A 13,618-nucleotide genomic window follows, 5' to 3' on the forward strand; every position below is an offset into this window, starting at 1 on the left:
GCCTTTAGGTTTTAAAAAAAAAATCTTGATTATTACTGGCAATCTATTTTCTTATTTGTAATTCTTTGTTACTTTATTCTGAACCCTTTCTAACTTCTCCATCACTTATGGTGCCCCAAATAGGAAATGATCTTTGGGAATTTCTCAGACTAAAATATAGGGGAAAGATTACTTCCTGTTCCTCATTCCCCATTTACAAAAATGTATCTTGGGGCTGGCCCCATGGTGTAGTGGTTAAGGTTGGTGTGCTCCGCTTTGGCGGCCCATGTTCCTGAGTTTGGATCCTGGGCATAGACCTACACCACTTGTCAACCATGCTGTGGCAGCGACCCACATAGAAAATGGAGGACGACTGGCATAGATGTTAGCTCAGGGTTAATATTCATCCCCCCAAAAATAAAAATAAAAATAAAAAAATAAAAAATATATATCTTTATTATAAAAGTAATGTTATCACTTTATATACATTTTGGAGAAGAGTGAAGGAAAATTTTCCACAAGTCTGTCAGTACAATTAGTAGTTTATGACTGCACATCTGGTCATTATTATATACATATTTTACATATCTTTATATGTATAGCTTATATTTCATTATATACATATCCTACATAACCACAATTATATACATATATGAATCTTGCTTTTTCCCCTCTTATAATGTTTTCTATATCACTGTATGTCTTTAGTACCTATCTCGTAGATGTGTGAGGATTCAGTGCTTTAAGAGTTTAGCATGGTGTCTGGCATATAGTTAGTGCCAATAAACGAGAGCTAGTTGTTTTTCTATGACTTTTTCCATAGTTTGCATGATTTCCTGGTGGATGCCCAGAAGTGGATTCACTGGGTCAGGTGCTCTTTAGGCTCTTGATACATGGCACCTGCCACCTTGCTTTCTAAAAGCCAGTGCAGTTTACAAAGCCCTTGGCACTACTCAGGAGTGTCACTGCTTCTTATCAGCGCTGGAAGTCCACACTTCCCCTTTGTTTTTAGGTTTGGGAAGCTAATTTAATAGGTCAAAGATGCTACCTCATTATTTCAAGTTTCATTATTTAATAACTCAATGTTGAACTTTCTGGTTGTATGTTTACTAGCAGTGTTTCCTCTTTGTAGGGTCTGCTTATGACCTATTTAATAGTTGGAATCACTTAACATTTTCTTATTGATTTACGTGAACTCCTTAATAAAGATATTAATCCTTTGTCATACATATGGCAAATATTTTCCTGTTTTATTTTGGCTGTGAGTTTTTAAATTTTTAATTAATACACACACACACACACACACACACACACACTATGATCCATCTGTTTGTGGCTGTCACAATGAACTTTCTCACCATCTGTGCCAGGTGTGATGGTAACAAGAGAGACTCCCTCAGTGGTTACATGGGTTCCTACTGTAGTGGGCACACATGTCTTTTATGGTAAAATGTAATTTGTTTACCACCCCAGAGTTAAGTCTAAAGTCCACAAGGCTCAGATTCTTAGACCCAGAGAACATGTTTCTGTGACAGGGAAGGAGCTAGCAACATGTGGCTTGGTTTTTATAACAGTTTATAACTTCAGCTCTTCGTGATTGCAATCTTCTAGACATTCTCCATCCTTTCCCTAGAACTGGTGTTTCTGGAGATAGCATTGCAGATATTTATTTGGCAAGTGTGCGGTCCACTCATCATAAGGCCTCAGCCAAGTTCTCTGAAGAACTCCCACTCCCACCTACCCCGACCCAGCTTCTTCAGATTTTTTCTTTCAAGGAGACGCTAGGTCTTGGTGAGATTTGGGGATTAAGGGCTGTGGGGCTCTTCACATGGATGAAATGCTGGTAAATCAACCTTTTCCTACCAATTTGTTAAATCTAAATTTCTTTCCCTGCCAGAGAGTGAGCAATCCTGTCTGGCGTTCTGTATTTTCAGCCTGGGAAGCCTTGCGTGGGCGTCCTTAGCAGAGCACAGTTGATCTGTATGACAGAGCACAGCCTCAGGTGTGACTGAAGACAGGAGGCCGCCCGGCCTGGATTTTAGGATAGAAATCACACCTTGTCGTTCCTCCTGGAGGAAGTGTGTTGTGTCTCTTCTCTGATAAGGCTGATAAGTTGGAGTTACTATGTGGCTTTGGCACAGTCCCTAAAAAGGGGTCTTAGGCACAGGCGTTAGACCAGTGGGAAGCTAACTGAAGCTGTCAGTTGCACAAGTGTAAGAAGAAGAGCGCTTACAACCGAAGGAAGATCTTCAGGGTTAAGTCCAGAGTGTTTGTAAGTCTCTTTCAACTTTGACCTTTAATTGCCCTTTATTCTTGGTTTCCTTTTCAGCTTTATACCTCCCTTTTAGGAGTCCTGTGCTTTTTTTTTTTTTTTTGCTAAGGAAGATTTTCCCTGAGCTAACATCCACTGCGAATTTGTTTTGTATGTGAGCTGCCACCACAGCATGGCCACTGACAGATGAGGGGTGTAGGTCTGCACCTGGGAACTGAGCCCGGGCCCCTGAAGCAGAGTGTGCTGAACGTAACCACTAGGCCATCAGGGCTGGCCCAGTCCTATCCTTTCTAATCATCAAGATCTGCATTCAAGTCTACAATACAGCCCAGTCAGCGGATGTGTGGGAGGACGAGCAGGCCTACACTGGGGTTTCTCATTGCTGTGGCAAGGACGGCTTTGGTGGCACACAAAGACATTCCATTGGCTTCTGAGTCTAGATCTATAAATATATTTATTATAATATAACAAGAACTTAACAATAAACATATACTATGTACAATACCATTACAGAGAACCCTGTTTTATATCATTCACAGAAATAGCCAGTTTTGCTCCAGTGTGATAGATGAGGAGAGGAACGGAATTTCACTGTCATCTGTGTTGAGTCTTGCTGACCACTAACACCTCCTTTGGAGGCAGACGCACACCAACGCTAACATTAGCCCTGCCCCAGGCAGTTAGAAATTTGTGCTCCAGTCCTTGGGTTCACACTTGCACCCTGTTTGACATAAATACTTTAAATGACATACAATGTATGTAGTTTTGTGCTTATTACTTTTTAAAAGAATAAATAATATTAAAAACTGCATAACGAAGCTCGGTATCCTGTCCAAGTGGGAGCCGCACTTGTAGTGCCAGAAGTTGATGCCCGACACGAGAATTGGAATTTTGTGTCATCAAATCCTGAAAGATGGAAGGTGGGTCCTGTCCTTTTCTCCTGATAAATGGGGGGTTTTTTTTCGTGAAATGACGGCAAGTTGACTTCCCAGATATAAAAATGGTAAATGTGTATTTGGTACTAACTTCAACTAAACAGCGCAGTGGCGGCGGCATTTTTCTTGCCCTGGAATGGAAACTGATCACCGCGTGAGGTTTGAGGGTCTGAGGACTAGCAGGAAGGCCTTTCTCTTTTGAGCCACGATGTGACCTCCCTCCTGGCTTCCCTTTCGCAGGTTAATATGCTACAAGAAGAGTGATTCTGCTCATGCCCCTCAGGCCTTGGCTGTCATGGCTCGTCTAAGAAGGCCGTCCCCATCCTGAGAGCTCTTGTGGCAGGTGCCTGAATATATAGCTATAAATATCAAAAATAGTCTCCTGTGCTTTGTAGACATTCATTCTCCCTCCCTCCCTCCTTCCCTCCCCACCCGGCCTGGGTCCTCAGCGTTACCTCATGGAGGGAGCTGGACAGGTGTCACGAGCCAGAACTGGTTTCCTTCTAGAACAGCCTTTCTTTGACAATGACTCCATGAGGCACAGCTTTTATGGGGCTGTCTGGGAGTTACTTTTTCTAAAAATAAAACGGGGACATCTACCCCGCCAGGAGAGATCCTCTATTCTGCACATAGAAAAATCAGAGCAAATGCCCCACTCTGGCACTGCCTACAAAGAGCTTTGGGGATTCCTGCATTATCCCTCTCGTGGCCGCCTCCTTTCCTTACTTAAAAATAGCCTTTCGTTTATCAAGAAAATGCCTTGGAAATCTAAATAATTCATATTGGATAAGAGAAAGCTAGCACAATCACCTTGTCCTTCTCCACCAAAAATCTGGTAGGAAAACCTGCGAAGGACAGACAGCTCTCCCAGCTGTGCTACGCGGCCCCCGCAGCACCCCTCCAGCCACATCTGGCTCTGCGCGAACGCGGGTGGCTGGACTTCTCTTCGGCCCCGCGGGGACCAGCAGCCTCCTAGGCCTCGCGCCACACAGTATTGTCCCTTGTTTTCTCTTGGCCACTGAAAGTGTAGATTGGTTAAAAACAAAAGTAGGAATCAAAGTGATAAGGACACTTTGATTTTATTCCAAGAGAGCCTGATGCCTAATATTGTCATAGGATAACTGATCTATGGTTGTTTAGGGATCAAGCTTGCTCTGCAGGAAGGAAAAAACAGCTTCTCTTTCCCAGTTGAAAAATATGTGAAACTCTATTGCACCGGGCAGAGTGAGCGCCTCCGTTCAGAGCAAGAGCAGGAGCCCAAGACCCAGCTCGCTCGAGTGGTCGTGGTTCCTGCTGCTCGGAGCGCTATGCCCCCGTTTTCCCCCAAAGGCGAGGATGATTTCTACATTCAATGTAGAGAGTATTCGAAATGTTTAGCGCAGTGGGTTCCTTGATTGTGTCTGTCGCCCTCTTATTGGTGTTGCTGAAAATTGATCATTGTGAGTAGCATTTGCCTCGCCAGACTTGTCCACAGTCTCGTCGTGGGCCTTCTGCTGATGTCAGCCGCTTTGAATATATTTCTTTATCACAACACAGCCGTGTCTGAACACAGGGCAGGGCATGTGGGGTAGGAGAGTCCATGTGTTGGTTGCAGGCTCATAGGCTTCCATGTTGCCCAGGGCAGGCCCCTCACTGCTAACGATGCCTCCAGTTGCGTATATCTTGCCATCGAGCACCACGGCACTGTCAGGAAAAGTGGGAAGAGAATTAGCCCTTTAACTTCCTCCTTGGACTGGGGATAGAGTCTCAAGATCCTATCTTGTTGCAGGCTGGCTCTCCCCTTTTGCAAAAGTCCTATGGGATCTCACTGCTCTTCTTTTCCCTCTGGTCCAAGCTGATATGAGAAAAATGCCTTTCCTCCAAGGCCAGTCAGGACACCATGCTACATATACTACTCGCCAGGCTGTGGGTGGCACTTACATGTACTGGGCATCCCAGGACCTGCCGGACCTACTAAAGATGGCTGGGAGACGAGCAGCCTCTGTGTACAGGGGCTCAGCTCAGTTCAGCATCTCTAGTGAGCATCTTTTTGGTGTTGCCCATACAGAGCCTTCCTACCACTGAAATCAAGTTGGGAACACGACTTACTAGAATGATAGCAGACAAGATAAGAAGGAGCTAAGTCATAACTGAGCACTGGCCACTTGACTGGGAATTTCACCCTTGCCAGGATGCTTTGAGACAGAGCTTCCTGCTGTGACTCCTTCACACATGTGACCTGATGCTACTGCCCGCCCATGACTACAAGGGCCTGGCATGCTCTTTGCAGGGTTAGCACAGCGGCCCGGGACGCCTTCCCTATGGGACACTCATTGCTTGGTCCTGTGGTCTCAGTGAGCTCTTCCTGTCCTGAGAGCTCCGCATCCTGCTCCTGTCTGCACTTACTCCCTTAACACATTTTAGCTACCCCATCACACAGGTGCTAGATCCACGTTTCTAGTCTTGATTTCTCCCTCATTTCAGATAATGGCTATTTCTTCTTGGCTATCCCTTGAAATTGAACAGATACCCTTTCAAAGGCTCCACCATTTCTGAAATTCTGAACCTCAAGCAGAAGATGTCAGTGTAGACTTCTTATGAGACACTGAAGGTCCAGCCTTCTCTCTTATAACCATCTGGGCCCCTCATATTTCTCCCTTTGTGGCGTATCTTTTCCCTGCTTCTCTTACAAGACCCAGCTTAACTCTCCCCTCACGCGTAAGTCTTCCCATACCCACTTTTAGTCTCAGATGAGGTGTGGGAGTCCTCCCCACAGTGATGTTCAAACTCCAGTTGTCGTCTTTATCAGTGGACAGTGTAGTCAGAGTTGCCCTGCCCCCTGCCCCCATTTAGAGTACGTGACATGAAAGCAAAGCTCGAAAAGTGTGGAATCTTCTTGCCAACAGGAACTTAGTTTCTAATCCAACTGCCTGTTTCACAGATAAAACTTCCCCAGAGAGAGGAAGTGCCTTGCCCAAGGTCATGTGACATGTTAGTAGTAGGTTACAGCATTTCTAACCATGCCACACTAACAGTGGGCACTCAATAAGTGCTTCATGCTATTCACATACTGAGGATTTGGTGATTACCTCTGCACTGGCACAAGATGTCTCCAGGAAGGATCTGCTCTGGAAATGCTGAAAATGGGGTCTGGGGGCTCCTTTGTGTTCCTTGTTCCTCTTAGTCCAGGAAAGGATGGGGCTACAAGAGTGGGGTCTGTGCCTCCCTGCCCAGGGTGTTAATTTTTCTGGCCCACAGGGCCAGGCAGACTGGGAACCAAGCCACACGCTGACCTCCACCTCTCTCTTCCTTGCGGGCTGGTTCCTGTGTCTTTGCCCAGTCAGCTTCGAGACTCCAGGGCAGCTGTGCTTGTGCCCCTGGCTGGGTCCAGCTCCCAAGGGCCGTCAGAGCTTTCCCCGAGAAGCCGCTTGCCTCATGTAGGGTATTGCACAGCTCTGCCTGGTGCTGTCTCCTGTCTGTATGGAGCAGGTGGTCCTGGGGGACAGCTGACCTCACAGCACCACCCTCACCTCTCCCTGAGAGAAGGTGTGGCCTCGAAGGGCCTGCAGGTGGTGCCTATAGGAAGCCCTTCATTTCTGGCTTTGAGATGGGTCACCTGGAGCCACAGGGCTGGGCTTCTGGGCCAGGGGATACCCTTGGGCGCTTCCCACTCTGCCCTGGCACTAGTACCCATACCTGTACAGTGTGGGGTGGGCATGCTGCTCTGGGCCTGGGAATTGCTTTGGTCATCGAATGGGAGCCAATCACTGTGCTCAGACCCCACTTGTTGTCTTTCCCTCCCGAGTTACTGCAGCCCTCTCACCTGCAGAACTGGCGAGAGTGATTCATATTCGGGCCTGCCTTAATGTTCCCTTTCTCCGGGTCGTAGATGGTAGTGGCTCTGGCATAAGCGCCACCCAGGATGAACACAAAGCCATTGAGGGTGACGGCAGGAGCGTACTTGTTGTCTGTGGGGAGAGCAGGGCAGGCAGTTCAGGGCATCTCTCTCTTTTTGGCCTTCCCTCCCTTCTTGAAATTCCCAGCAGGCCCACCAGAGGAATGGAGGTGGAAAGACCTCCAATGTCAATGGTTAGCCTGAGGACAAGGCCTGGGTCCCGGAGGTACCTGGTGCAAAGATCAGCTTGCCTTGTGTCCGGGTAGTGGGATCCACAGTTGCACCTGAGCTGGGGGCTCACCCCCCCCCCCCCCCCGACCACACACACATCTGGACTTGGTCTGTAGAACCATTGGGTTCCGCCGGCCCTCTGGGCTTAGGATATGGAGATGGAATAAAACAATGAGGTGGGGATGCTGCACTGGCCCTGGGCTGAGGAGACAGCTGGTTCTCACCAATCATTGGGGACTCGATGAAGCTCCATGTGTTGGTCTGTGGAACGTAAGACTGGAGGACACCTGCAGCTCGGCCAGCCTCATTCACGCCACCAAACACATAGATCTTGCCACCACACACTGTGGCTGCTGCAGAGTGCACTGCCTTGGGCAGAGGGGCCACTGCCTCCCATTGGTTGGTGATGGTGTCATACCTGTTGTGAGAAGAGAAAGAGAGCCCAGGGTCAAAGACGGGCCTTATGCAGGGCAGGGGCCTCACCCAAGGCAGCAGGCCTTCGGGGAGCATCACCATCTGTTCCTGCCCCTGGCAGCCAGAGACTACACAGCTGGGGAACTTGGGATGAGTCACTCATGGCCACCTAGGATCTGGCCCGATATAGCCCTCTCAGCCTTCCTCCTGAACCTTAGTGGGCCTCTTTTCTGGTCACAACCTCTATGCAGATTCTTGTCTCCATGTCTTTGCTCAGATAGAGCTCCCCAGCTTCTGGGCCCTTTTGGCCCTCTCTATCCACCTCAACCCTACCCTTTCATTCAGCAGTCCTGCACTGAGCATCTCCTATATACCCAGGCTCTGGGCTGGAAACTGGGGAAACAGTGGTTTGGACCAAGGACAAGAGTGTGAGGAAGTGGGAAGAGAAGGAGAGGTGAACTGATAGAGTTCAGTCATTAATTGAAGTCGCAGTTAAGGGAGATACAGTTGCCTACGATGGCTCAGGGTCTCTGGCTTGGGAAACTGGACTGAGGGGCACAACTCACAGGACAGGGAATGGAGGTTGGCGGAGGATGACAATTTCAGTTTCATTCATGGGGGTTTAAAGTATCTGTGGGTAACAACTGGGGATGTGCAGCAGGCAGCTGGATATATGGGTCTGGATTCAATCTTCAGCTTAGGGATCACTGGCACCTAGATGGGAACTGAAGATGAAGGGGTTCACAAGGGAGAGTGTGTAGGTGAGAATGAGGCTGAGGACACATTCCGGGCAAATGCTGGCCTTTACGAGGGGAGCTGAGAGGAGTCCTGAGAGGAGTGTCAGTGCTACAGAAGGCAAAGCTCCATACGCGGAGGATGTGATGAGAGGTCAAGCAGTCTCAGACAGGTCACTGGTGGTCTTGTCAAGGGCACTCTACATGGAATGGGAGGTACAGAGCTATTTGTATGTCAAGGAGTGAAGGGGAAGCTAGGCAGTGGAGATCGCTGGTGGAGACTTCTCTCGAATAAAACTTAGCTGGGAAGAGAAGCAGAGAAGGTGGGACCTAGAAAGGACTATGGAGCTGAGAGAGGATTTTTTTCAGTGGTATGCTGATAGATGTTTAAAAACCAGCTCTCCAGGGGAAAAAGGCCTGGTATGTAGCATTTGCTGATTTCTGTGATGTAAATCCTCTCACCATGGCTGATTTCAAGCTACCAATGGGATATCACTGGGTGTGGAGTAGGGAAGAGATGCACAGTGGCACACCATTATACAGAATCTCCACCACATCCAGATCAGTAGACACGTATCACCTCCAGAGCATAGAGAGCAGTAAAATAAAGTAAAAAACTAGGTAGTGATAAGTTCTGAGTATCAATTATCTTTATCTTTAATATAACTTAAGTCTAAGTTTATATGATTTAATTTTTAATAATACCTGTAACTAACAACTGGCTTGCGGAGCTCCTGGAAACTTAACAGTTGGCTCTCATGAGCCAGCATGAACCAGCTCCAATACTTCACGGGTTTTGTTTTAATTTTAGGGGGAAAGGTTTAATTGTGTTTACATGCTGATAGGAAGGAGCTCAACTGGATAAGGAAAGATTAAATATATATGAAAGGGAGGGGAGAGCTGATGATGGGAGGCTCCTGATGGGTGGATGCAAACTAGATCCAGAGTGGAGGGGGAAGCGGTGTCCATTTGGCCATGAAAGAGGAAAGCAAGGATGGCATGAGTCTAAGTACATATGCAGGAATGATGGCAGGAAGATGAGAGGGTTCTTGATTGATGGCTCCATCTTCTCTGTGAAGCAAGGGTCAGAGTTGGCGAAAGTATTAGTGTTTATGGAGCAAGAGCCTTTTAGGAGAGAGGTGAAGATGAGAAGCAAGTGCTCTTGAAGTGGGAGAAATTGCTGAGAAGGGAAACACAGAAAGACGCCCTGCAGCATTAAGGACCAAGAGGAGGTTGGAGGAGTCAATTTATAGTGGGGCCAGTCTACAAGATGGTGGGATTTTCTCCACCAGCATTCAGCCTCCAGGGGTAGGTGTGGAGAAGATAAAGAGTTGGACTGAACAGGATTGAACCAATCTCCTGGATGTGTGGTGCAGGATAAAGTGGCAAAGTAAGAGGATGGAGAAGTGATGGAACCTGAGTTCCTGACGAGACAGGGAAGAAAGTGAGAACAGGAAGCAGCTGACGGGAAGAGTAGAACTGGGATTAAGTAGACTGGCCGAGGAGCTGGGATCTTTGTGGTCCTTCTTCCTGGGCTAGCTTGGGTCTCAGTTCTCAGCATCTCTGTCAGTTGTCCCATGAGGGCTGCCCTCACAAGCACTCACTCTGGACCTTGCATCCAGTGGCCCATCTACTGCTCAACCACATTGTTCGCCGCTCTGTCGTTTGTTCTGGCCCCAAGGCGTAGCCTCTGCTGTGGGCCTGCTGCACCACCACACCTTTCCTGGGAAGCACACGGGGTCCACTTTTTCCTGTGAGTCTGCTTGGGGCACGAGCCATAACATGGTGACAGCTCAGTGACCCAGGACGATGGCCCCTCTTAGCTGGTGTGACCCTGGCTCCGAGACGGGGATGAGGGGATGGCTGTGAGACATCCAGCTCTGTGCTTGTGAAGACTCAGGATTTGAGAAGAGGCTGAAGTATCCTAAAGAGCAGCAGGGGCTGATTCAATTAAGCCCCAGACGAATGATATGTGGCTAATAGGCGATGGAGTTAGTGTCTTTTTGGACAGTGTCAGAAGTTCAGATATCTGTTTTTTAAGCTAATATGGCAGAGATCCAAAGAGCTCCTGCAGAAGGAGCTGGGAGACAGTGGAAGATTATGTGGCTGTTAATCTTCAGGCTTTGGATATAATGGCACATTCCACCAAATTCGAATTTCCCGAGAGCTTGTTATTCCAGGTGGCTGATTGCCAAGCCACAAGCCCTCAGTCAGCTCAATCTGTCAGCTTCCTGCTTGAGAAGGATATGCTAATGACATGCAAATGACCCTGCAGAGTGAGCCCCTCCGCTATCATTTATCCAGTAACCACAGCTACTGCAATATATTGCTATAAAGTATTAGACCCAGTTATTTATATAATGATATAATACAGGTTTGTCTATTGCACTGTTGTTTGAATCTATAATTATATAATCTTGCTCTATTCCTGTAATACAGTAATGTAATATAATTATAATGTACCATATATCTCATTCATTATCGATATAAGAGCAATTTGTACCATTAGTGCTTCCTGGGGAACAAAGCACCATCGTGTCTGTCCCCATTACCCTGACCTTCCTGTCACCCTGAATTCTCATCATTGCCACCATGTGGCCCAGAAACTGACTTGCCCAAAGGGGCTCCGGCTATGGTCCTTGGGAAGCAGTGGGCATCCTTTCCTCTCGTACCTTCCACCCCACTTACAAGGACACCACCCAGGGGTCTTCAAGTCTGTATTCTGTCCCCACAAGGACAGCTGACAGATCCCAGAGGGCTGAGGAAGGGTTCAGGGCACACTGTTGTCCTCCATCTATTGGGGTTCCCAGGGTGGTCTTGCCTCCACTGTGTCTGAGGTGATGTTTCACGGTGGAACGAAGGCCCAGCCCCCGAGGGAAGGCCAGTGCAGGCTGCTCCTGGGCCTTGGAGAATGGCTCTCGGGCCCAAGGGGAGCAGAGCTTGTCCCCCATTTTGGTGCATTTGATCCTTGAATAAATCCCTGTACTTATCAACAAGTGTAAGTTTGCAAAATGAGTAATCAGCATCTTAGGAGATTAAAAATAGCTGACAAAAAGCAAGACAAGATGACAGATCTAGCTCAGTTTACTCCTACATAAAAACGTTTCCTTTCTCATGTGTTTCATGTGGATGACAAACGACTGGAAGCTGGTGTTCTGGGAAGGCTCGGGGTGCAATGGCCATGCAGTGGGTCCCCGTGAAGGCTGGCAGCATCAGGGCTGACCCAGGTTCAACAGCAGTATTAAGATCCTCATAATCACATGGGATTCCCCATTATCTTCAAATCAATATAACAATTAAACGTTGTTACTGAGCCATCTCTGGGCTCCACGTGGGGGAGTTAAAAGCCCACAGTGAACATCCAGAGCCTGTCTCACTCTGGAACCATCTCCACCATAACATTTGTCAAGTGTCCAATTAGCCATCGAGGGAAAAATACAAATTGAGGGGTGTGTGTGGCTCCACAGGCAAGAAGCTGTCACAAGGGAAGATGTGCTTTCTGCGGCAGCTGAGGACGCAGGCAGGCTGCTGGGCCAGGGTGCGGGACGAATGTGGGACAAGGGCTCCAGGGACCTTAGCCGTGACCTCCTGGGTTGGAACTTGGGGCCAACTCAGCCTAATGTGTCACTCTCTGGGGCACCAGTTTCTCCAGAAGCACTGAAGCCTCCCGCATTTTGCTGCTGACTCATGAAGCTTCCTGAGCTCTTTCTGCAGCTTCTCCCATGTCTGCTCTGTGTAAGAACCATCTCCTCCGCTCAAAGGGAAGACGAGTATTTCCACCCAGAGAAGGGCCCAGCTCCAGCCTACGCCCAACTTGCCCACGCCTGATCCCTACACTATGAGCAGCCAGTTTTGAAGGGCCTCAGTGAGGAAGCCAGCCTGAGACTTCCAGCAGAGGGCAGGCTTACACTCATGGTTCTCGGGCCCACTGGCTCATATTCTCTTCTGGAGAATTCTAGAGAGTTGGCCAGACCTGTGTGCAATGATTTTTCCCTGTGTTACAAGCAGATTTCCTGGGACACGTGGGATGGAGGGAAGAAGAGAGCTTCCTGGTATGTAACCCCCAGCTTGGCAGGGACATGGAGGCATAGCCACTGCCACAGCACACATTTGGGCCATTGGTTCCAACTTTGCCCTGCATCCCAGTAAGTCTCTGGGCTGGTGCTTCCAGTTCCATTAAGTTCCCTAACTGCCGGGTCAGCCCAGCCAAGCCCATCCTGTGCCTTTCCATAATTGGGTCTTGTGCCTCCAGCCTGTCTGAGCCCTGAATGGGACAAGAGTGCCCCATCGCAGTGACTAGGCAGCTGTTATCCTTTCTGTTTCTACCTCACCATCCCCAGTCCTCCCCTTTTGCAGTTTGAAGAGCCTGGGACTATCGCCTTATGAATGTCCAGTCTCTAGTTGGTCTCTATTGGGTGGGTGTTGGGGAGGAGAAGCGATGTGTTTTTAGCTTTTGGTAAATGACAGAGGATGCCCCTGTCATGACTGTGGCCTCATTACCTCTCCACGTGGTCCACGTTGCCTGCCACGCCAAGTCCCCCGAGGGTATAAATCTTCCCATCGTAGACAAGGCTATTGTGCCGACAGCGGGGGACCGTCATTCTGGAGACGAGGTTCCAGTTATCGAGCAGGGACATGTAGCACCAGACATCGGCCAGCGTCACCCCTGATTCCATCCCACCTGTAGGCAGTATGGGAGGTCCAGAGAGCAGGCAGGGAGTGAGGAAGGGCCCATGGCCGGGCAGGCCCAGCCCCAGGGTCAGGGGGAGAAGGCTTCACCTGCAGAGTAGGCACTTCTGGGCCTTGGCCTTCCTTAGCCCTGGGGTGGGGAGCAGCCCCCTTGGGAAGTCCATGCCCGATCCCCAACCCAGCCCTGAGGGACCTCACCTGAGAGGTAGATGTTGTCCCCGGCACTCACTACACTGAAGAACTCGCGGTCATAGAAAGGCAGTGAGGCCAGGGGGTACCACTTGTTGTTCTGCGGGTTCCAGCAGGTGACGGCCACCAGCGAGCGCTGGGTCATCCCCACCATCTGACGGCCCCCAACCAAAACGATGACCTCAGCCACACCTGCAGGGACATGGATGGGCACCCATGGGATACACACCGACACTGCCAGCCTCTGTGCCTGGTGCCTCTCTGAGAGACCACCCAAGGATGGGCTCACCCCACGGCACCT

General features: G+C 49.0%; 1 protein-coding gene across 4 annotated transcripts in view; it reads right to left on the reverse strand.

Moving 5' to 3' along the window:
* Window positions 1-2,613: 2,613 nt before the first annotated feature.
* The window catches only part of KLHL29 (kelch like family member 29), a 311,959-nt gene continuing 300,954 nt past the window's right edge, over window positions 2,614-13,618 (reverse strand). For all 4 annotated transcript variants that reach the window (XM_046660074.1, XM_046660075.1, XM_046660076.1 and 1 more), the window contains exons 10-14: window positions 13,327-13,509; window positions 12,940-13,120; window positions 7,516-7,709; window positions 6,989-7,133; window positions 2,614-4,869 (exon numbers count right to left, since the gene is read on the reverse strand). In XM_046660074.1, coding sequence (XP_046516030.1) covers window positions 4,686-4,869; window positions 6,989-7,133; window positions 7,516-7,709; window positions 12,940-13,120; window positions 13,327-13,509 — 887 coding nt within the window. In that variant the 3' untranslated portion in view covers window positions 2,614-4,685. The remainder of the gene's footprint in view (window positions 4,870-6,988; window positions 7,134-7,515; window positions 7,710-12,939; window positions 13,121-13,326; window positions 13,510-13,618) is intronic.

This window comes from Equus quagga, chromosome 5 (genome assembly GCF_021613505.1).
Source record: "Equus quagga isolate Etosha38 chromosome 5, UCLA_HA_Equagga_1.0, whole genome shotgun sequence".
Classification (NCBI taxonomy): Eukaryota; Metazoa; Chordata; class Mammalia; order Perissodactyla; family Equidae; genus Equus; species Equus quagga.